Source organism: Vipera berus, assembly GCF_964194415.1.
Source record: "Vipera berus genome assembly, chromosome: 13".
NCBI classification, from domain to species: domain Eukaryota; kingdom Metazoa; phylum Chordata; class Lepidosauria; order Squamata; family Viperidae; genus Vipera; species Vipera berus.
Genome location: NC_138216.1, coordinates 10,944,250 through 10,968,349, shown reverse-complemented (window position 1 = coordinate 10,968,349; position 24,100 = coordinate 10,944,250). Strand labels below are relative to the sequence as shown.

The following is a 24,100-nucleotide window of genomic DNA, read 5'->3' as shown; positions in this document are numbered from 1 at the left end:
CATAAATTGTGGAACTGAACCCAGCCCTCCCTGATCCTAATCCAACACTTCTATCATTACACCACCCAAACAGCGACCATGGAAGGTCCCTTCCAAAAACTATCCCAGGAGAAGGCATGGTAGACATCATCCATAGCGTTGCCAAGAAGGCAACGCAGCATCACCAGCAATCAAGCTCAACTGCATGGAGCCTTTCCAGATCATAAACACATCTTGAAGCCGCACAGCAGGGAAAATCATTCAAAGAGTCCTCCAGTTAGAAGCAAATTGATTTAGAATGCAATCTTGAAAGGCAGAGTTTCAGCTTCCTTTGCTTGGTCAACCATTAATGCAAACTGCTCCCAGTTCCTTCACAGGATCAGCAGTGGGACAGGAGCATCCAGGGAAGACCTGAGTTATTTGCCTTTAACATTAACATTTACCTTTTCACATTTACCTTTCCTTTCTGCATCTCTTGCAGCCACTGGCGAAGTCTGATCAAGCAGCTTTCCTGCAGGGGACTTAATTGTCCCAGGTAACGTTCTATATAATCAGCATCCAGTTTGTCCCCTAGGGAAACAGAAAAAACAACCATGGGAGAAGCTCAGAAAAATCAGCCATGGGAGAGTAAGGCTATGAAAGCATTTCTTGCCATTTGCTTGCAGACGGCATGTAAGACTTTTGCAACTAATCCTTGATTACCAACTGCCTTGTTCAGTGACCATTTGAGTACTGAAATTCAAACGCTGCAACAGTGCTGGAAAAAAAAGATTTTACCACCAGTGCCTGAATCTATGACCTTTGCACTATCCCTCAGTCCCATGATCTCCATTATAGGTTTCTTCTCTGGGTGAGCTGTTTTTTTTTTACCTTTTATCCCTCTTGCAGATTAGAGAGTTTGGAGAAGGGATTACGAGAGAGTAAGCAGGGGTACAATGGAAAGCAATAGTCTAGCACAGGCAGCCATGAGCACATTATGCAAACAGCCTGATGTGCGCCTGCTTACTTGTTTGAAATCCCTTTCTCTCCAATCTCTTCCCTTTGCAAGGGGCAGGAAGGAAAAAAAAGAAACATTTTCTGTAGGCAATCTTTCTTGTGTCTAATTTGTTTCCTGATGGGGAATAGCTAATGCGGAGAACACTGGCTGCTTGTGTAGGATTTTCAGGCTACTGGCACCAATGCATTGCTTTTGATATGCATTCCCTATTGTGTGCCTACTTTACTCTCGTTTACCCTTCCTCTCCAATGAACGTAAATATGAACATTAATTCCCTTCTTGTTAATTATTACAGTGCTGCTAGAGTGAGCAATCCAAAGGGGGTATGGATATGGGAAAAAGGAAAAGTCACCTGCAGTCACATGTTTTCCTTCTTAGACATCACTTTGTTTAGTGACAGAACTGCCAATCCCAACTGTGGTCACTAAACGAGGACTACCTGTCACCTTGTTCAATAACTACAAGGATGGCCTTTGAAGTTTGTTATTTCCAAAAATGTTCTTCCACAACCCAAGAGGCTTTCATAGAATGTTTTAAAAACATGGGTCCTTCAAATTCTTCTGTTGGTCTGGCAAGACCAGGGGTAGGCAACCTTGGCTCTTTTATGACTCATGGACTTCAACTCCCAGAATTCCTGAGTCAGCATACCCCTCGATTGTCTTGCCCAGGGGTAGGCAACCTTGGCTCTTTTAGGACTCATGGACTTCAACTCCCAAAATTCCTGAGTCAGCATACCCCTCGATTGTCTTGCCCAGGGGTAGGCAACCTTGGCTCTTTTATGACTCATGGACTTCAACTCCCAGAATTCCTAGCTGACTCAGGAATTCTGGGAGTTGAAGTCCATGAGTCATAAAAGAGCCAAGGTTGCCTACCCCTGGGCAAGACAATCGAGGGCTCCACGGATTTTTCCAGCTACGTTTGCTCATGATTTCCAGTTAGAGCAGAAGTTAATACAGTTCTGGGGAAAACAGCAGTTAAAAATGTCATTGTGATGTTGACTCATCTTCCCAAAATACAGAATTTGACATTTTATAAATAACCTTGGTCTTATCGAGTCTGGGGCTTAGCACAGAATGATTTTACATAGATGGAAATAAATGGGTCCTCCTGATGATGAGAAATGGATGCAGGATATGTGCTCATTATCAATTTTGGAAAGGTCTTTATATTACAAAAAAATGAGAAGAGGCAGCAATACATTTCTACATGGCCTATATTAAAGACTAAATTAATTTTATTTTGACATACACAGCTTATTTTTCCCCTTGTTTCCCCCCCCCCCCCTTACTCTGAGAGTAAGTTCATTTTAAGCATTGTAGTGCATTTTTTTCCTTATACAATCACTGATATATTATTTTTCTTTGTTTACCATGCAGGTAATCCTTGAATTACATCCACAATGAGGACAAGGGTTTCTGTTGCTAAGCAAGATGGTTATTAAGGGAGTCACAATTTTATAACTTTTGCTACAGTCATCAAGTAGGTATAGGTATAGGGTTTCCTGCCTGAGCAGGGAGTTGGACTAGATGACCTCCAAGGTCCCTTCCAACTTTATTATTATTAGGTCTGGCTTCCCCCCATAAACATTGCTTCTTGGAAGTCATCCAGGAAGGTTGCAAATGGCAATCATAGATGGATGTTGCAACTATTATAAATATATGCAGGCTGCCAAGCACCCAAATTCTGCTCGTGTGTTTGTAGGAATGCTGCAATAGTCAGAAGAGTGTTGGCTAGTTGTAAACAAATAGCCGTAAGTCGACAACTACTTGTACAGGTAATCCTTGACTTGCAATCATTCTTTTAGCGGCCATTCAAAGTAACAACGGCACTGAAAAAAATGACTTGCTGTGTTTCCCCCAAAATAAGACCGGGTTTTATATTAATTTTTGCTCCAAAAGACGCATTAGGGCTTATTTTCCAGTTAGATCTTATATTCAGGGAAATACGGTACTGAATGCATCCATCTGACTGACAATCTTAACTGGGGCTTATTTTTGGGGTAGGGCTTATATTATGAGCATCCTGAAGAATCATGCTAGGGTTTATTTTCCGGTTGGGTCTTATTTTGGGGGAAACGTGATATAACTGTTTTTTACCCTTATGACCTTTGCAGCATCCCCATGGTCATATGATTAAAATTTGGCTGCTAGCAACTGGCATGTATTTATGACGGTTGCAGCATCTTCCAAAATCACACGATTCCCCTTTAGCGACCTTTCGACAAGCAAAGTCAATGGCGAAGCCGTATTCACTTAACAGCCGTGACTCACTTAGCAACTGTGGCAAGAAAGGTCACAAAAGTGGGGCACAAGTCACTTAACAATGACCCTGCTTAGCAGCAGAAATATGTCACAGGCTACCTGTATTTCAATAATAATAATAATAATAATAATAATAATAATAATAATAATAATAATAGGGAAAAATTGAAATTTCAATTGGACTCAACATGCACGTTTTATTATCCTCCCGGTTCTTCTTACCTCGATTCCCTTTCCTTTCCCCCTTTTCTTTGGGCAATCCTGCAGTGGAGATGGAATGGTAACTATAATGACATGATTTGGGAGTGGGGGGGGGCAGTCTGGTAGGCATTTGACACGGCAATGTTGCTGAAGCCCCATGGTTGGAGTCAACATATCAGAAATCACAAGGACATTCATTGTGTGAGCTGCTGAAGAGTTTGATCTGCACAACGCCAATGGCAGGAACCGTGTAAGAGATCCTAGGCATTTTTTAACAGAATTCTAAATTCTCGTAAATCAACTGGGAGAGACAAGCCGGATTTCAAATCAATTTCTCCCTTTTTCTGCTCAGGTCTTTCCAAGATTGCTGGGAAGAGAAATGCAATGTCATCGAGGCTGATGGAGGGAAAAAAAAACTGGCTGGAAAGAATGCAACGTTTTTACAAGGTGAGTAGACAAGTGTAACCCCACCAGGCCAGGGAGACACCCCAAAGCAGCCAGCCTTTGTATGGGCATCAGTATCCAACCAGCTCATCAGACGCTATGCCAGGAGGGGAAGGATCCGGAGGCTGTAGTGGTGCCAGAAGCCTCTTGAAACAAAGACGACACACACACACGGCAGAGACGAGAATGAAAGAAAGAGATTTTCTAGGCTGGGTCCATAGGAGAGGACAATAGGATTGGTCACCGTTCCCAGTGCACGTTTACTGCAACTTAAATCAAGAATGAGATGGCCCCAGAGCAGGAAAAGTCCAAGAATCAAAATTAAGTTCTCCAAGTTATCTTGAGCATAAGTCTTGCAAATTTAACAAGTAGTGCATTAGAAAACAAATGGAGAGAAGATTAGTAGCAGTAACGGGGTCAAAATCCAAAGTGGTCAAGATATGGAATGGTGATGCTAATGGAACCAGCTGCCACGGATCCAGCTGTTATAAGCCATTACCTTCAGGAGTTGAGGCCTCCCCCGAAGGGCAGGCGTTGCCTCGTTGTTCTTTCTCGCTTCCGTGCTGGTGGGATTCCTGCGATATTGTACCGTTATTGCTTCCAGAATGACTCTTCTTCCTGAGATTCCCTTTGGCCTCCAGAGGAGTCCAACGAGGGATAAAAGTGATCCCTTGGGATATCAGCTCCTTTAGATAATGCTCAATTACTTCTTTGCCCTGAAAGGAATTGATTTATTACAGTTAGAATCAGCTTGTGCAATCTGTTTCAATGGTACAAAGAGATTTTGTGCAAAAGGCTCTAATTGGATCTTGTTTGATCCAGCAGTAGAGTCTAGCTTCAATCCAGATTTATTTATTTATGAGATGTGGAGGCGCAGTAGTTAAAATGCAGTATTGCAGGCTAACTCTGCTCACACTGCCAGGAGTTCAATCCTGACCAGCTCAAGGTTGACTCAACCTTCCATCTTTCCGAGGTCGGTAAAATGAGGATCCAGATTGTTGGGGGCAACAGGCTGACTTTGTAAACCGCTTAGAGAGGGCTGTAAAGCACTGCGAAGTGGTATATACACTTGCTATTACTATTGCTATTGCTATTGCTACTCTATTCTATTCTAATTGCCATGGTGACAGAGTGGTTAGAAGGAAGTATTGCAGGCTGACTCTGTCCACTGTCAGGAGTTTGATCCTGACTGGCTCAGGGTTGACTCATCCTTCCATCCTTCCGAGGTGGGTAAAATGAGGACCCAGACTGTTGGGGGCAAATATGCTGACTCTGTAAACTGCTCAGAGAGGGCTGTAAAGCACTGTGGAGCAGTCTATAAGTCTAAGTGCTATTGCTATTGCTGCTTTATCTTGTTTATTAGATGTTTATTCCCTTTAACCAGCCCCACAAACTGCAGTTCTCATTTCATCCTGCCCTGTTTTTCCATAGAGTTATTAGAATATTTCCACAATGGTACCCTGCAAATATATATATATATATATATATATATATATATATATATATATATATATATATATATATATATATATATATATATATATATATATATATATATATATATATATATATATATATATATATATATATATATATGTGGAGACACTGCAGTCTCCAGTAAGCATCTAATAAAGGTAAAGAAGTCCTTGCGTTATTGACTTAACAACTGCAGTGATTCACTTAACAAATGTGGCCATTTCAAGGCCAGTGAGCCAGCGCTGTCCAAAGACATTTCCGTGGTCAGGTGGCCAGCATGGGGTCACAGAACACTGTTACCTTCCCACCAAAGTGGTACCTATTTATCTACTCGCATTTGCATGCTTTCAAGCTGCTAGGGCAGGAGCTGGAGTCAGGACATAGCTCACCCCGACGTGTGGCGCCGGTCTTGAACCTGGGCTGCTGGCTTTCCAGCAGACAAGCCCAGCCTCTTCACCCCTGAACCGTCGCACTGCCCACACTGCAGTGCCTAGAACAGCGGCAGGCCACCTTGGCTCTTTTATGATTCGTGGACTTCAACTCCCAGAATTCCTCAGCCAGCCATGCTGAGGGGAAAAGGAGAGGTTTCCAAGCTGAGCCATGCTGGCTCAGGAATTCTGGGAGTTGAAGTCCACGAGTCATAAAAAAGCCAAGGTTGCCTGCCCCTGACCTAGGCCTAGGCCGCTTTATGACTCGTGGACTTCAACTCCCAGAATTCCTCAGCCAGCCACGCTGAGGGGAAAGGGAGAGGTTTCCAAGCTGAGCCATGCTGGCTCAGGAATTCTGGGAGTTGAAGTCCACAAGTCATAAAAAAGCCAAGGTTGCCTACCCCTGGCCTAGAAGATCCATATTCACCCGCTTGATGTTGGCTGTGTACTGCTTCATTGCCATTTTCTCCACCGTGCTCTCAAAACCAAAGAACGACTTGATGTCGAGGGATGCAGACTGTTCAAAACACGTCCAATCTTCATTCTCTGGATGAACCTGCCTCACAGAAGAAATGGCATAGTTAAAAATTAACCCAGCCAGCAATGCCTAGAAAGGAGCTTTTTAAAAAAGGAACTAGGAAACTAGTTCTCAAAGATAATTTCCACCTCTTTTCTTTTTTCCCATTTCCCTTCCTTTCAGGGAGAAATCTCTGTGAAGTTGGTTCTTTATTCCTCTTTTCTAGCAAAACCTACAGTGATCAACGGATTCGGTTAAAAAACGATCACAGCATTGGCTTAAAAAGCCCCAGATTTGCTTAATGACCGTGACGATTTGCTTAATGATCACCACGCAAAAAAGGGTTGTAAAATTGGCTCCTTTAGAGCTGGCCACCCCATCTCTGACCTGGCCCTTTCCACAGGAAACCACCTTCCCTTTTTGTAACTTCTTTTCCTGACCTACATTTGCCTTGTCGTCTTTCGACAGACCGGAGCGAAAACCAAAGTGACGGTAGGATAAAAATGTCAACCGTATTCTAAAACAGCCACACGCAAACATACGGTTCCTGGTTTCAAGAACTGGCATTTTGTGGCTTCAATAGTGGAGGTCATCTGAAACAGCACTTATTTCCAAGCGTCTTAGCTTTCATGAAGCTGTGTTTTCCAGTAGGGACCAATAAAGCATGTCAGTAACTCAATCTGGACTCTTGTCCACCCAGCATAAAAAGGTATTTTATTGCCCTGATCGCTTCTTAAATGTCAGGGGCAGACAAAGGCCGTCACCTGCTAACCCAAAGACAAACTTACAAGCCTCCTGCAATTCCCAGCTAAACTGCGGTGGGGTTGGAGAAAATAAGAAAAGATAAAATAAAACCAAATATGAAGTCTTGTTTTTGGTTTCTACAAAGAAAAAGAGTTTGTAGGACTCAACTATAAGAGTAATAGATGGTACAAGGTGACCCTCTCCGTACTGGTAGATCTAACAACCGACCCAAACATATAATCAGCAAAACCTGTTTTCCTTTGAAGATTGTCTATGGAGATTCTCAGTCATCTAGGTCATAGTTGTCCCAAAAGTGCTTTTTTTTCAAAAGGCAACTGGATTGTGAAGAAGAGGAGGAGGAGGAGGAAGACTGTAGGATCCTTGGTGCTGTCTGAGCTTGGTTGTTTTCTTGCAGGCATTTCATTACCAATCTAAGTAAAATCATAATTGCTAAAAGGGAAGGAGGAGGAGGAGGAGGAGGGTTTCACTTCTTATCCAAGAAACCTATCAGTTGGTGAAGAACAAAACACCATCTTCTTCCTCAAGACAAAAGCAGTACAGTTGCCTTCTGAAAAACAGCATCTTTAAGACCTTTCAAGGTTGCTATTTCAAGTTTGGCTAGTGTCCTTCACATAATGGTGGTGTTCTTGTTGATGATGATGGTGCTGGTGATGATGATGATGATGAAGAAGATGGAGGGTTGTAATGACACCCGTTATAAAAAACTGACAAAATACCAACCAACCCCTTGCCCTTTGCACAGGATCAGAGAAATCTCATTGTTAGATTACTGACCGAGTAGTTGCATGTCTCCAGGACAATAACCCGGTTGGCAAAGGTCTCATTGTGGGCTTCAATAAGAAGGGTTCTCTCTCTCCAGTTCAGTGTATTTTTCTGTATGAAAAAGACATATTCCACCCCAGCAATCTGGAAGAAACAGGAGAAAAGTAAGAACAAAAGGCAAATAAAGAGCTAAGGGTATGGGGTGTTTGGGGATAGCTTAAGGATAAGGACTGTTAGAAGGATGTACCAGTGATGGCAAACCTTTTAGAGACCGAGTGCCCAAACTGCAACCCAAAACCCACTCATGTATGTATCATCGGGTACTGGGTGGGTGTGGCCCATTGGGTGGGTGTGGCCAATTGGGTGAGCATGGGTGTGGTGGTAATGGCAGAGTGGGTGGGACAAAAAAAATCAATCAATTCCAACTTTGCGAGATTTTTTTTTCCCCCGCAAGAAGTTGAAATTGATTGATTGATTGAACCTTTTTTTTTGTTTTGCATACGGCGGCAGAGATCTAAAGCGAAAAGGTTTTGGAAAACCCAGCTGAAGGCCTAGAACTGCAGTGATGGCACGCATGCCCATAGAGAAGGCTCTGTGTGCCACCTGTGGCATGCGTGCCATAGGTTCACCACCACGGGAATGTACTGTAGTTCTTACTTTCTTCAGTAAACGAGGTGCATCCACATTCAATTTGCAACTCCTTTCAATGATATGAACGGCTCCATCTTCACTCTTGGATTCGCGAAGGATCTCACTACCCAGAAAAACTGGGATCTCCGGGCAAGTTGGAAAACGTTTTTCATAAGCCTGGGAAGGAAGGAAGGAAGGGAGGGAGGGAAGAAGGGGACCATTGTTTTAGGCTGCAGTTGCTTAAACATTTATTTCTGTGCCTCTAAAATATTGCATAATTAGAATGCAAACTATCTGTCATTTCAAATCCATTTCAGAAGAAATTGTAATAAATTCTGGGAGGTCCTATTTTCATGAATACACTTCAGGTCAGACCCCAAAATCTGCAAGACATAAACCAGCTTCCAAAGCTTGGAAATGTCAACAGTTCAGTAAAAAAAAATTTTTTTAAAAAAAAATCAGGTAACAAGATTGCAAAATACAGCTTTGCTGAATAAAGGTCAATTATCCAATCCCTGGAGCAGCAAACTAAAACCTTGCATGCTAGACAGACATTAGCGCTGCGGAGCCAAAAAAAAAAAAAAGAGAGGGGGGTTTAATTTATCAGCAGAGAAGAACCAAAAAGATACTCCTGAATCCCAGAAAACGGTCTGCATATCTGTAATAAATCCCATTTCAAGACCACTTTTCAGCACCTGAAAGATGGACGTTCTAGTATCCATGCCGAACAACATGACCGGGATGTAGTAACGTTATTTCTTGTTGTTAGTTGCAAAGTCGTGTCCGACCCATGGCGACCCCATGGACAACATTCCTCCAGGCCTTCCTGTCCTCTCACACCTACTGCTTCAGTGACTCCATCCAGCCACCTCATTCTCTGTCGTCCCCTTCTTCTCTTGCCCTCAACCTTTCCCAGCATTAGGCTCTTCTCCAGTGAGTCCTTCCTTCTCATTAGGTGGCCAAAGGATTTGAGTTTTAGCTTCAGGATCTGGCCTTCTAAAGAGCAGTCAGGGTTGATCTCCTCTAGGACTGACCGGTTTGATTGCCTTGCAGTCCAAGGGACTCGCAGGAGTCTTCTCCAGCACCATAGTTCAAAGGCCTCCATTCTTTGGCGCTCAGCCTTTCTTATGGTCCAACTTTCACAGCCATACATTGCAACTGGGAAGACCATAGCCTTGACTATACACACTTTTGTTGACAGGGTGATGTCTCTGCTTTTTAGTGTGCTGTCTAGATTTGCCATGGCTTTCCTCCCGAGGAGCAAGCATCTTTTAATTTCTTGGCTACGGTCCCCATCTGCGGTGATCTTGGAGCCCAGGAAAATAAAATCTGTCACTACCTCCATTTCTTCCCCATCTATTTGCCAGGAATTGAGAGGGCCGGATGCCATGATCTTGGTTTTCTTAATGTTAAGTTTCAACCCAACTTTTGCACTCTCCTTCTTCACCCGCAACAAGAGGCTCTTTAGTTCTTCTTCACTTTCTGCCATTAGAGTTATTTCTAAAACAGTGCTAATTACTAAAGTGCTCTCACGCTTCTTGTTCTCTTAGAAGTCCTAACGGGGGAATGTAGATCTTAGATCTCCTAAATCAGGCATAATATCCTCCCCTAGGTGGGACTGCGTGATCCCCTGTCAAACTATAGATCACATCGTAAGCTGAGGACATATACTGGTCCAGTATCCGATTTTTTTTCATATAAACGATGCTGCGCTTCAACAATTAGATGGCCTAAAGACTCTGGCATTTGAACATAGATCTTTTTAACTTTTATTGGGTTCTACTAATCTAGATTAAATGTTAATAGATATATTGCTAGTCCACGTGTGAGATACCACAGGCTAAATAAATAAAATAAATAAATAAACCTCCAAACGGAAAGGGGTTACTTAAGACAACGAATCAACAAATAAGCAGGAAAACCCTTGAGTAAACTTCAATTATAGTCAAGATTTCACCACTGACACAATTCAGGTGGTCCTCAATGTATCTCTATAACTGAGCCCAGCCTTTCTGCTGTTATGTGAGACATTTGTTAAGTGAGTTTTGCCCCATTTTACGACCTTTCTTGCCAGAGTTGGCAAGTGAATCCCTGCAGTTAAGTTAGTAACACGATTGTTAAGTGAACTTGGCTTCCCCAATTGACTCTGCTTGTCAGAAGGTCGCAAAAAGTGGTCACGTGACCCCCAGACATCACTGCTGTTGTTAATTTAGTAACATGGTTGTTAAGCGAATCTGGCTCACCAGAAGATCGCAGAAGGGGATCATGTGACCCTGGGACACTGCAACCGTCATAAATATGAACCAGTCGCCAAGTGTCTGAATTTTGATCATGGGATGATGGAGAACGCCGCAACGGCCGTAAGTGTAAAAAATGGTCATAAGTCATATTTTCCAGTGCCGTTGTAACTTTAAACGGTCCTTAAATGAACTGTGGTAATTTGGGGACTATCTGTAGTGTCACAACTAAGGTGCTCTCACACTTCCTTCTTCTCTTAGGGGTTACTTAAAGACAACGAGTCAACAAACGCCACAAAAAGACTCAAGTAAACCACCGTTCTAGTCAGGATTTCAGCACAAGCAAATGCAACAGAGCTTATTGCATTGTACTTATTCTTCAGCTCATGAACCGTCGCCATTACATAAGCCACTGCCTCTCGGTTGTTGACAGAGGTTGCCTGGCTTTTTAGCATACAATTAAAGATGCTTAGGTTTCATTTAAAGGGGGAAGCGTCACAGCCTCGACCAGCTGGGTTATTATTACCTTACAGGTGTGAGTGTCAAGGGAGCACAATAAGCTAAACACTAATTTTGACCACCCAGGGGAGAAAGAGAAAGGGGGGGGGGAAACCAGAAAGCGCTTCTTCATGGATGTTTTTCCCCCTTTGAGCACGGCTCACATCAACCAATGACCTTGACAAAAAAGATTATGCAATGCATCCTGTATGCTGAAGGCCATAAATAGCAGCCAGCCTTCCAAGGCCCAAGAATATCCAAGTGTTAAGCCAGAAGCAATTACACACACACACACACACCGCTTCCCACCCCCAGAGGTCATGGCAGTTCAACCCCGCTCCAGGTCAACTTCAAATTAGACTGTGTTGTTTCTCTGGGTCATGTGTATGTGGGTATACGCATATTTTTTTTGGTCATCTTTATGCAGTATATATTGGAGGTGGTAACCCTCTGAGAGCTTTATGCAATGAAATGTCATTTTAATGTATATCGATTAATGTACATTTAAAATGACAATAAAGTTATTATTCTCTTTTCTTCTCTGTTCTATTCTATTCTATTCTCTATTTTCTTCTCTTCTCTTCTATTTTTTCTATTCTTTCTATTATCCTATCCTATCCTATTCTATCCTATCCTATCCTATTCTATTTTCTATTCTATATATTCTATTCTATTCTATTCTATTCTATTTTCTATTCTATATATTCTATTCTATTCTATTCTATTCTATTCTATTCTATTCTATTCTATTCTATTCTATTCTATTCTATTCTATTCTATTATTTTCTATTCCATATATTCTATTCTATTCTATTGTATTCCATTCCATTCCATTCCATTCCATATAAAGATTCTATTCTATTCTATTCTATTCTATTCTATTCTATTCTATTCTATTCTATTCTATTCTATTCTATTCTATTCTATTCTATTCTATTCTATTTTCTATTCCATATATTCTATTCTATTCCATTCCATTCCATTCCATTCCATGTAAAGATTCTATTCTATTCTATTCTATTCTATTCTATTCTATTCTATTCTATTCTATTCTATTCTATTCTATTCTATTCTATTCTATTCTATTTTCTATTCCATATATTCTATTCTATTCCATTCCATTCCATTCCATTCCATTCCATTCCATTCCATTCCATTCCATTCCATGTAAAGATTCTATTCTATTCTATTCTATTCTATTCTATTCTATTCTATTCTATTCTATTCTATTCTATTCTATTCTATTCTATTCTATTCTATTCTATTCTATTTTCTATTCCATATATTCTATTCTATTCCATTCCATTCCATTCCATGTAAAGATTCTATTCTATTCTATTCTATTCTATTCTATTCTATTCTATTCTATTCTATTCTATTCTATTCTATTCTATTCTATTCTGATATATCTTCTAAAGCCATTGTCTTCATCAGCTACGACACTTTCCTATGTTGTGGCCTCCTCGTGTTCACGTTATCAAAATTCAGACACTTGGCTACTGACTCATATTTATGATGGTTGCAGTGTAATACACACCTTTTGCAACCTTCTGAGGGAAGCCCGATTCACTTTACAACCGTGTTACTACTTTAACAACTTAGTGATTCACTTAACCACTGCGGCCAGAAAGGTCGTAAAATAGCGCAAAACTCACTTAACCAATGTTTCACTTAGCAACAGAAATTTTGAGCCCAATGCTGTGGTGAATCGAGATCTGTTTGTAGACACCCATATATAAACTAGGCAAAGTCCAAAAACATTTTTGAAAACTCTAAAGCCCATAAAAAGAGATAAAAGCATTAAGTAAATATGAGGAAAAAAAAACAAGTAAATATATGGCTTACTAAAAATATCATATTATGAAACTGTCTCAACTAACCACAAGTCAGATACTCCTCAAGTCTGCTTTGAGGGACAGATCGTGATCTGATGGATTTTAATCGCTGGTGTGTAAAACCCGGCAACATTGTGTGTTGTGAGATTAGTGTCTGCAAGCAGCAGAGAGGTATAAAATTGTCCAAGAATTTGTTGCTGTTTTTTAAAGGAGGGGCTCTTATTGGCAGGCAGCAGTAAGTGAGTAAGCGTGCTCATTAATAGCAAGCTTTCATAAAGGAAATCCCAAAAGTGCTTTTTCCAAAGGCAGCTGGTCTTTGTTTTTCCTTGAGGATGTTTCACCTCTCATCCAAGAAGCTTCTTCAGTTCTGACTTCACAACTGAAGAAGCTTCTTGGATGAGAAGTGAAACGTCTTCAAGGAAAAACAAAGAAAGCCAGTTGACCTTTGGGAAAAAGCACCTTACGGACAATCATGACTTGGATGACCGAGAATCTCCATAGACTTTCCTAGAGGAAAAAAGTGTTATTCTGATTCAGAATGGTTCTTAAAACCAATACATCCTACGGGAAGCTTGTAACCACCTTTCTTAATGTTTGCAGAATGTTTAGTAGATCAGCTGATCCAGAAAGCAGGTTGCTGTAGCACACTCTGGCAGGAATTAATGCAGTAACAAAGAGTTCCTAAGATGAAATTATGAAAAGTTGCTGCTTTGGGCAGAATGCCAAAATCACTACAGAGAGAGGGGGGGATAAAGGGAGGGAGAGGGAGAGAGGGAGACAGAGAAAGAGGGAGAAGAAGAGGGAGAGAGAGAGGGAGGGCGATGGAGAGAGAGAGAGAGGGAGGGGGATAAAGAGAGGGAGAGGGAGGGAGGGAGACAGAGAGAGAGGGAGAAGAAGAGAAAGGGGGAGAGAGAGAGGGAGAGAGAGGGGAAGGGAGATGGAGAGAGAGAGAGAGAGAGGGAAGGAGGGGGATAAAGGGAGGGAGAGGGAGGGAGGGAGACAGAGAGAGAGGGAGAAGAAGAGGAAGGAGAGAGAGAGGGAGAGAGAGGGAGGGAGATGGAGAGAGAGAGAGGGAGGGAGGGAGGGGGATAAAGGGAGGGAGAGGGAGGGAGGGAGACAGAGAGAGAGGGAGAAGAAGAGAAAGAGGGAGAGAGGGAGAGAGAGGGGAAGGGAGATGGAGAGAGAGAGAGAGAGAGAGGGAGGGAGGTGGATAAAGGGAGGGAGAGGGAGGGAGGGAGACAGAGAGAGGGAGAAAAGGAAGAGGGAGAGGGAGGGAGGTGGATAAAGGGAGGGAGAGGGAGGGAGGGAGACAGAGAGAGGGAGAAAAGGAAGAGGGAGAGGGAGGGAGGGGGATAAAGGGAGGGAGAGGGAGAGGGAGAGAGAGGGAAAAAGGGAGGGAGAGACATACACACAGAAAGACACATACACACACACATACATTTATTTAAACATTTATTCATTCAACATCATCACACTTCTCTACCGCGCATCTCATCTAAGTGTCGCTTAACATTTAAAAAGCACACAATGCTTTGGTCACACGTTCCTAATTTTTTCTGCAAAGGGTTGCTTTTTTTATGACTACCACATTAGACCGTCGGGTTCTTGTGCTTCACAGCACCGCAACTGATGACAAACCAAACAGTGAACAGCTGACTTGACATTTAACACGGCTGGTTTGTAACACAGCATCTCTGCTAAGGATTAAATGACATTTAATGATGCATGAGCTTTCGTGTCTACACAGAATTACAAAAAACAACAAAAAATTACAGATGTCATTTATACAGAAATACATTAAGCCGAATTAAGATACACAAAAATGAAGGCCCTTAGAAAGGGAACAGAATACTATACATATATACTGCTCAAAAAAATAAAGGTAAAGGTAAAGGTTCCCCCGCACATGCGTGCTAGTCATTTCCAACTCTAGGGGCCGGTGCTCATCTCCGTTTCAAAGCCGAAGAGCCAGCGTTTGTCCGAGGACGTCTCCGTGGTCATGTGGCCGGCATGACTAGACACCAAAGGCGCACGGAGCGCTGTTACCTTCCCACCGTAGTGGTCCCTATTTTTCTACTTGCGTTTTTTACGTGCTTTCGAACTGCTAGGTTGGCAGAAACTGGGACGAGTAACAGGCGCTCACTCTGCTACGCGGCACTCGGGATTCGACCCGCCAAACTGCCGACCTTCCGATCGACAAGCTCAGCGTCCTAACCCACTGAGCCACCGCTCAGTGGGTTAGGACACTTAAACAACACAATGTACTGTATTTAATAGTAGGATGTCTTATGTTGTGTTCCCTTTATTTTTTTGAGCAGTATATATTTTTTCTTGGAAACGAAGCATGTTGTGCCCAATTTCACGACCTTGTTTGCCATGGTCGTTCAGTGAATCGCTGCAGTTGTTAAGTGAATTGACTTTGCTTATAGGAAGCTGGATGAGAAGGTTGCAAATGGTGATCATCTGACTCTGGGGCAGTTCAAACGTCATAAATACATAACAAGCCCCCAAATTTTGAACCACATGACCCCAGCAATGCTCAGCGGTCGTAGGTGTGAAAACTGGTCGTGTCACTTTTTTCCAGTGGTGTTGTAACTTCGAATGATACTAAGCAAACTGTTGCAAGCCTAAGATGGCCTCTATACTGTCAACTGACAAACAGCTGTTCCACTGCTTGTCTATGGAGATTCTCAGTCATCCAGGCCATGGTTGTCCCAATGGTGCTTTTTTCAAGAGGCAACTGGACTTTCTTGGTTTTTTTTGAAGACGTTTCGCTTCTCATCCGAGAAGCTTCTCCAGTTCTGATTGGATGCTGGGGAATGGAAGGATTTATGCTCCTTGCAGACAGCTGGTCATTTGCATTGTTTTAGAGAGTCGTTGAGCCCACTTGGAGGTCTGTCTTAGTCCTGAAGGTAGCCTGAGTAGTGCAAATGGGTTTGGAGCTTTCTTGGAACTGAAGAAAGTGCCTTGTTGTGGAGTTGTGGTTTCTGCAGGAGGTTTGAACAGATTTCCAAAAATTGAAGACTACAGGAACCATTTGCGCTTCAGTTTGAGATGCAGGCAACACAAACTCATCCCCCACAGCTTGTGCCTGTGCTCAGCGGGGAAGGGACACAGGGCAGAAAACATCCTACAGAAAGCACAGCTCCACAACGTAGCCCTTTCAACAGTTCCAAGAAGGCTCCACACCCATTTGCAGTACTCAGATGACCCTGTGGAGACAGACAAACCTCCAAATGGCCTCAACAGCTCTCTTAAAGACCAGCTGTCTGCAAGGAGTATAAATCCTTCCATTCCCCACCATCCAGTTAGAGCTGAAGTAGCTTCTTGGATGAGAAGCGAAACACCTTCAAAGAAGAACAAGAAAGTCCAGTTGCCTCCTGAAAAAAACACCTCCGGGAGTTCCACTGGTTAATTGTTCTCACTTGTAAGGAGAAATTTCCTAATAGGGAAAACAATTAACTAATGGAACGGCTCAGCTTCAGAAGTTGTGGGTGCTCCATCACTGGAGGCTTTTAAGAAAAGTCTGGACAGTCATTTGTCTGGAATGGTATAGGGTTTTCTGCTTGAGCAGGGGGCTGGACTAGAGGACCTCCAAGGTCCCTTCCAACTCTGTCATTCTTTTGTTCTGTTATTCTGAATAGATAACAAAATGTCAGCCCATATATGTTTTATGTGTACATTGTTACATCTCTTTAACAAAATTTAGTATATAGAAACAAGGGTAAAAATTTTCTATATCATGTAATCCTTGGAACAGAAAAAAAAACCCACTCCCTCTTATCTGTTCAAGATTGCCCCTTTCTCTGTTTTCTTCTTGTTAAACAAATTAGTAGAAAATTTCCCATGGCCACAAATACTGTATTCCTACATCATGGCTGCTTTTCTATAAACTCATCTTAACTCCGAGGCCTAAACAACATAAAAATATCCAACTGATCCTCTTGACTCCTAGCAAACAATTACAAAAATAGCAAATATATAAAATAAAATATATCCAACTCATCCTCTTCACTCTTAGCGGATGACAAAAAAAAAGAAAAGAAAAGAAAGAAAAATCTATCTGGATAAAGATCGGCACACTCACTAACACAATACCAGATTCCTTCCTTTTTAATTTCTTTCCTGAACCTTTAAAAGCCACGGTTGCTTTGCTTTATATCGCCCGATCTGTTTTTGAACAAAATCACACAGAAGCCAAGGTATAGAAGAAGCAAAGCTTCATGGATGCTGCCAAGCTTGCAAAGTAATCAACGTGTCAGTCTGTGATTGACAAGCTTGTGCCCACCAAAGAGTGCAATAAAATTCAATTAACCGGAATATCTCTCAGAACTGAGAATGAAGCCAGCAATGTAAGGATGTCGTCCATTTTGGAACTCTCCTGAAAGCTAAGCAGGAATATGAAAGAAGACCAGACATTCTTATTTCCCTGAATAGCTAGTCCTCGATTTACAACAGTTTATTTAGTGACCATTAGAAGTTATAACGGCACTGGGGAAAAAAATGACGAAGGGGCGTTTGCACGCTTACGACTGTTGCAGCATCCCCATGGTCATATGAACAAAATTCAGCCAGTGTCCAACAGATTCATATTTACGACGGTTGCAGGCTCCCGGGGTCACGTGATCGCCTTTTGCGACCTTCCGACAAGCAAAGTCAATGGGGAAGCCAGATTCACTTAACCACCAGGTTACTAACTTAACAATGGCAGTGATTCACTTAACAACGGTGGCAAGGAAGGTTGTCAAGGGAGGCCAAGCTCACTTAACAAGAGTCTCGCTTAGCTACGGAAATTTTGGGCTCAATGACGGTCATTAAGTCGAGGACTACCTGTGCAATATTGCAGGAGTCCCGCACACCCAGCTCATCGCAGCATGCACCGCGAAATGCAGCATGCACGCGTGCTCAGAATTCTTGCAACTGGCTGGCTTGACAAGCGGTGACCTCATCTGAACTTGCCGGAGGGGAGCAGGCGTGAACCACTGCAGATATGACCCAGCTGAACCCACTAAGGTTACGGCTGAAGGCACATTCCAGAAGAACCACGGCGTTCCTAGGCTGAGCTATAAACAGAACCATCCTCCTTCACGACAAAGCTTCAGGCAAGGAGAAACTCGAGTGCAATCTCCCTTTGCACAAAATGCCCTCGGTTGTTGTTGTTGTTGTTTTTAAGTCCTTGCTCTCTCTCAGTCGGCAGATGCTCTGCTAAGTCGCCTATATGGGTATTTTACGCCCAGAACAAGTTAAGTGGGAAGTTTCCCAATAAGAGGACTGGGCCAGGCTGCAAGAGAAGCGTTTAATCCAGCTTTTCAGCTAAACAGCTGTTTCTTTTTTCCTACAACAACTCAACGAAGAAGGAAGGGGACCGCACATTTGCAGTTACAGAATGCAACGGCTTCCCAGAGAGGGAGGTTTGGGGTTAGGTTGTTTTTTTTCATTCTTTCTTTGGCTTCCTTCCAGCAATGACATACATTTTTCAAGGGTATGGAAAGGAAGATAAAACGCAACGACAAGAATTTTGCCGGGTCAACACTAAGCAGAGGTGACTTCCCGTGGTTTGTGTCGGTGGACAATGGCTGCCAGCCCCCTGGTTTGCTTAGGAAACAGCCAGGACCTGGGTGTCAAATTAAAGTTTCCTAACAACAGAACCTGGGATGTACTAAAAGCAAGCAAGTGGGGTTTCATTTTATCACACAGAGAAACCAAAGGAAAAATTCGATCGAGTAAACAATGCCCCAATCAAAAAACTACCAAAGCAGAGAAACAAGCTAACAAAAAATAACAGCCTGATCAAGGAATCACCAAAAAACATCTCACCAACACTGACAGGGTAAGCCATGAGTATATAAAATAAGAACAAATCCTACTCCCTTCTAGCACTGATGATGTCACCTAGTTTGGTAATAAAATGTCTTCAAGAAAACCACCAAGCTCAGAGCTCACCAAGGACCCCACAATTCAACCGAGCTACGAATATTCTCTGTTCTCTATTCTTGAAAGAAGCAGCACAGTCTTCCATCACAGCCAGGGAAAGAAGAGCAAGACATCTGATATACCAAATTCAGCAAGATCGCTGTAATCTTCTGAAGACACTCACGCAAAAAGTCTTTTTTTTCTCTTTCTCTGTCGTTGGTTAGTTTTAGGATTCTCCCTGATGGTATTTCCCCCTCCCCGGGTCAGATCTGCCACAACTTGAACGTCTAGCTAGAAATGAGCCTTGGGTTCATTTGTTAAGAAAGGTATAATTTTATTAGAAGTCAAGGGTATTGCAGTATTGCAAAGCCAGAAGTGAGAATTGTGCGCCAAAAATCCCTAAATTCAACTTTTCCCTCCCTTAACTGCCTCCCTTCCTATGGCCAGTCAGGTTGAAGGAAGATGTCTTCAGAACAGTCACTTCAAGCCTAGGTTGGTATGCAGCTGCCTTCTTCTTCCGGCTGGGTAACCTTGAAGCAGCATCTCAGGGAGATATTACTGTTACTTTTGCTTTCCCCTAAGCATCCACCTTCCCATCCACCCTCCTCAGTGTTCATGGGCAGAGTGTTAACACATGGTAGCGAAGCACACAAGCCAGAATAAGCTGGCAGCTGACACCCAGGGGAGTCCATCTACACGATAATTCATTCCTTCCCCTCCCCCCCAAAAAAATTCACTAAAATGAAAGAAATGATATCACAAACAACAAGGCACAATGCATCGATAAGGTCAACTTAATTATACACACGCAATTACTGGAGTTATTGATTTGTTTCTGGCCTCTGCTATGGAACCGCAGTGGCAAAAATAAAAGAGGAATTCCAGTTAAGAATCCAACTTAGACTTTATTATAGTTTCACATACAGATGGGGAAGATTCCCCCAAGCAACAGAAGATGCATAAAGCAGAAGCTGTCGTGTTCACTGCAGATGTTTGCAAAACTGTTTAGGAATGTGACAAGGACCAGGGGCGTGGGGACCAAGGGCACAGTTTCATCAGCTGCTCGGAGCCTCATCGGCCTGATGCCGTTCGTTTCAGAACTCCTCAAAAATGAGTTGCAGCTCTCTGATTACCCACAAAGGAATCCCAGCTGCTAAAAAAACACAGAAGGGGAACAAAGCCTCAAAAATGCAAACTCTGGAACGTAAGGCAGGGAAGGGGGGAAAGCACTTTCAGACATACAAAATTCTCTTACTGTAACCTTAGAATAAAAGTAGCACTAGCATTTTCGGTTTTGATTTCCTGAGCTGGACTACCCTGAAAGACCAATACCACCTGAGATCAGGTTGATCCTGGCCCTGCTAGACTTTCTGGAAACTTTTACTTTTTAAAAAAAATTTATTTTACGCATTTATTTGTACCCCGCCTTTATTATTTTTACAGATAACTCGAGGTGGCGAACACGCATCCATCACATCTTTTCTCCTCCTGTTTCCCCCAGACCAACAACCCTGTGAGGTGGATTGGGCTGAGAGTGAGTGATTAGCTGAAAGTCACCCAGCCGGTTTTCGTGGCTAAGGCGGGACTAGAACTCACCATCTCCTGGTGATTAGCTCAAAGTCACTCAGCTGGATTTTGTGGCTAAGGCGGAAGGAACTAGAACTCACTGTCTCCTGGTGATTGGCTAAAGTCACCCAGACAGCTTTCATGCCTAAAATGGGACTAGAACTCACCATCTCCTGGTGATTGGCTTTCATGGCTAAGGCAGGGTTAGAATTCACTGCCTCCTGGTGATTGGCCCAAACTCACCCAGCTGGCTTTCATGCCTAAGGCAGGACTAGAACTCACCATCTTGTCATTTCTAGCCTAATGCCTTAACTACTACACCAAACAGGTTCATACACAAAAATTGTTTACCCATGTATGAGGGGGGAGGATTACAAAGGTAATGAAACCCAGATGGGTTGATAACACTTTATATTATTATTCTATTCACCCAGGTAGCAACTGTATTAACCTAGCAATAGAGGAGTGAATGTTATGCTATGTGATTTATTTTGATAGTTGTTATAGTAATATATTATTGTATTTATTTGCTCCACTCTGCTTTTGTTCTTTTAAATGTTGCTGGTCGTTGACCAAATAAATATTATTGATTGATTGTTCTTATTATCAGCTGCTATTTCTTTTTTTGAGTTCTGTGTTTGGAATTGATTGTTTTAATAATTTTATATTGTGGGTTTCTATTTAAGCTTTGTCCATCACTGAGACTTACTGTGATGAGTCGGTCAGCCTTATGAATCTAAGTAAATCAGTAAATCAATAAGATTCCTAGGTCAGTATATGAATTCCAAACTAAAGTGGTCCTAAACAGCATCCCATTTAAGTATTTTAACAGTAGTTACAATTCTATATATAGTTATCTAATGCAATTATTATTTAAGTACATATATATTTGCAATGCATTTATATTGCTATCATTTTTTTTAAAAAAAAAACCTACTTATTTTGTATAAAGATGCCCCACATTTCATTATAAAATGCTACATCGTACTTTCTTTTCCTTTTTTTGTGTTTTCCTTTCCTTTTTTTAATATGCACTTTTTATTTCTTTTCTTTGACAATGTATCTTCATATTTGCCTTTCATTCTGTCTTTCATTTCTTCTCATCACTATTTTAAGAAGAATAAAAAAAATATTCTCTTGAGTAACACTGCTGAAACGTATTTCACTCTAGTTGACACTGATTTTTTTATTCACAGCACATTTTAATTGTAAAACCTTACTTTAGGCTGGTACGGGCATGTCCTCCAGAAATTGTTCTGCTACGGGAATAGGACAGTCTCTCTCAGTATCTGACTGGTGTCCAAAACAATCTCCTGATATTCAGGAAATATTTTGAAATTATGCTATGGCAGAATACTGCTAATCCCATGTCCAAAAGGAACCAGAATATTAGCTGGCAGCAGTTGATAGTCGGGCTGTCTGGAGACATCTGTACAAAACCATCTTTATTTCAAAAATTGGTTTCACTTCTTTAACAATCTATGATTCAGTTGAGGTCACTTCAAATGCGATCCAACCAAGTCATGATCTACTGAACAGAATAACAGAGTAAAAGACTCGGAGGTCTTCTAGTCCAAACCCCTGCTCAAGCAGGAAGCCCTATACCGTTCCAGACAAATGGCTGTCCAGTCTATTTTTGAAAACCTCCAGTGTTGGAGCATTCACAACTTCTGGAGGCAGGTTGTTCCACTGGTTAATTGTTCTAACTGTCAGAACATTTCTCTTTAGTTTTAGGTCAGTTCTCTCCTTGAGTAGTTTTCATCCGTTGCTTCTTGTCCTGCCTTCAGGTGCTTTGCAGAATAGGTTGCCTCCCTCTTCTTTGGGGCAGCCCCTGAGATATTGGAACACTGCTATCATGTCCCCCCTCGTCCTTCTCTTCATTAAACTACACATACCCAATTCCTGCAACCGTTCTTCATATGTTTTAGCCTCCAGTCCCCTGATCATCTTTGTTGCTCTTCTCTGCACTCTTTCTAGAGTCTCAACATCTTTTTTGTATTGCGGTGACCAACACTGGATGTAGTATTCCAAGTGTGGTGTTACCAAGGCATCACACTCCACGTGATCTTGAGTCGAGTAATGAAGGTTCCGTAAGCATATTCCAATCTCATACAGGAAACTATTAATGAAAGTACTTCTCTCAGTATATCAAAACCTCATTTCATTAGGAACAGAAGCCTATCTGAGCTGCGTGCCTCTCTAGAGAATTTGCATTATCAAAGGGAGGAACTGCAACATCAGAGAGTCAAGCGGCAGAAACAGAGGTGGAAGCTGTTAATATCATATGAACCACTTGAAGAATCCGAATTAAAGACCCACAAGGGAATTCTGAGTGAGTCCCCAACGATCCTTCATAGTTACTTCCTAGGAAAGCACAAGTTGCTTTGAAAGCTATATCTATTGATTCACGCAGATCTTATGCAAAACTCTTGCAAGTAGTCCCCAACGTACAGCCATTTGCTTATTGACCATTCAAAGTTGCAATGTCACTGAAAAACATTTTATTTTATTTATTTTATTTTAATTCCATTTATATCCCGCCCTTCTCCGAAGACTCAGGGCGGCTTACAAGCTTAGCAGTAGCCTTTATTCTATGTATATGCCTGCTTATTAGGGCTTTCACACACACCCCAAGCGGCATTTTTACAAAGTCAGCTTAATTGCCCCCAACAATCTGGGTCCTTATTTTACCTACCTCGGAAGGATGGAAGGCTAAGTCAACCTTGAGCCTGGTGGGATGCGAACCTGCACTAATTGCAGGCAGCTGGCGTTACTTAAGGAGGCATTAGCCCACTGCTCCACCAAGGCTCTCCATGACTTACAACCGGCATTCACAGCTTCCCCATTGTCACATGATCAGAATTTGGGCGCTTGGCAACTAGCATGTATTTAGCACAGTTGCCGGGTCCTGGGGCCATGGGACTGCCACTTATGGTGGAAGATAGATTCGTTTCATGAGCATGTGATTCCTTTAATGTCTACAGTGATTCACTTAATAACTGTGGCCAAAAAGGCCATGATATCTAACCTGACTCACTTAACAACCACTTTGCTTAACAGCAGAGATTCGGGCCCCAATTGTAGTCATAAGTCAAGGGCTACCTGTATATTCTTCCAAGAACCAATATCAACCATCTAGGACAGGAGTCTTCAAACTTGGCCCTTTTATGACTTGTGGACTTCAACTCCCAGAATTCCTCAGCCAGCATGCCATAAAAGGGCCAAGTTTGAAGACCCCTGTTTTAACCAGAGAAAGAAAGAAATTAGGATTAGAATTCTGGGAGTTGAAGTCCACAAGTCATAAAAGGCCAAGTTTGAAGACCCCTGGTCTACAACATGGCCCACAAATGATTTGATTCCTGTCTCGAATGATAGAAAAATGGAAGGAGCCAGGCGAGCTGAATAAATGATCTTTCGCTGTTCACAGGCAAAATTTCTGGCACTCTGCACGTGTTCAGAGGTAAGTCATGTGCTGTAGAGACGTCTTGCTTAGAATCACCTGTTTATGACAGCAAGAATTATGGACAGGTTTCATTGGCAGCATTTCACCTTCTCTCGAGTATATATGCTTGCAGCCTCACCAGCTTTGGG

At 42.2% G+C, this 24,100-nt stretch overlaps 1 protein-coding gene across 1 annotated transcript in view; it reads right to left on the bottom strand.

Moving 5' to 3' along the window:
• SEC14L5 (SEC14 like lipid binding 5) overlaps window positions 1-24,100 on the bottom strand; it is a 40,403-nt gene that overhangs the window by 11,655 nt on the left and 4,648 nt on the right. Inside the window, exons 3-7 of the mRNA XM_081338629.1 lie at window positions 8,488-8,637; window positions 7,843-7,974; window positions 6,214-6,342; window positions 4,382-4,598; window positions 437-549 (exon numbers count right to left, since the gene is read on the bottom strand). Coding sequence (XP_081194755.1) covers window positions 437-549; window positions 4,382-4,598; window positions 6,214-6,342; window positions 7,843-7,974; window positions 8,488-8,637 — 741 coding nt within the window. The remainder of the gene's footprint in view (window positions 1-436; window positions 550-4,381; window positions 4,599-6,213; window positions 6,343-7,842; window positions 7,975-8,487; window positions 8,638-24,100) is intronic.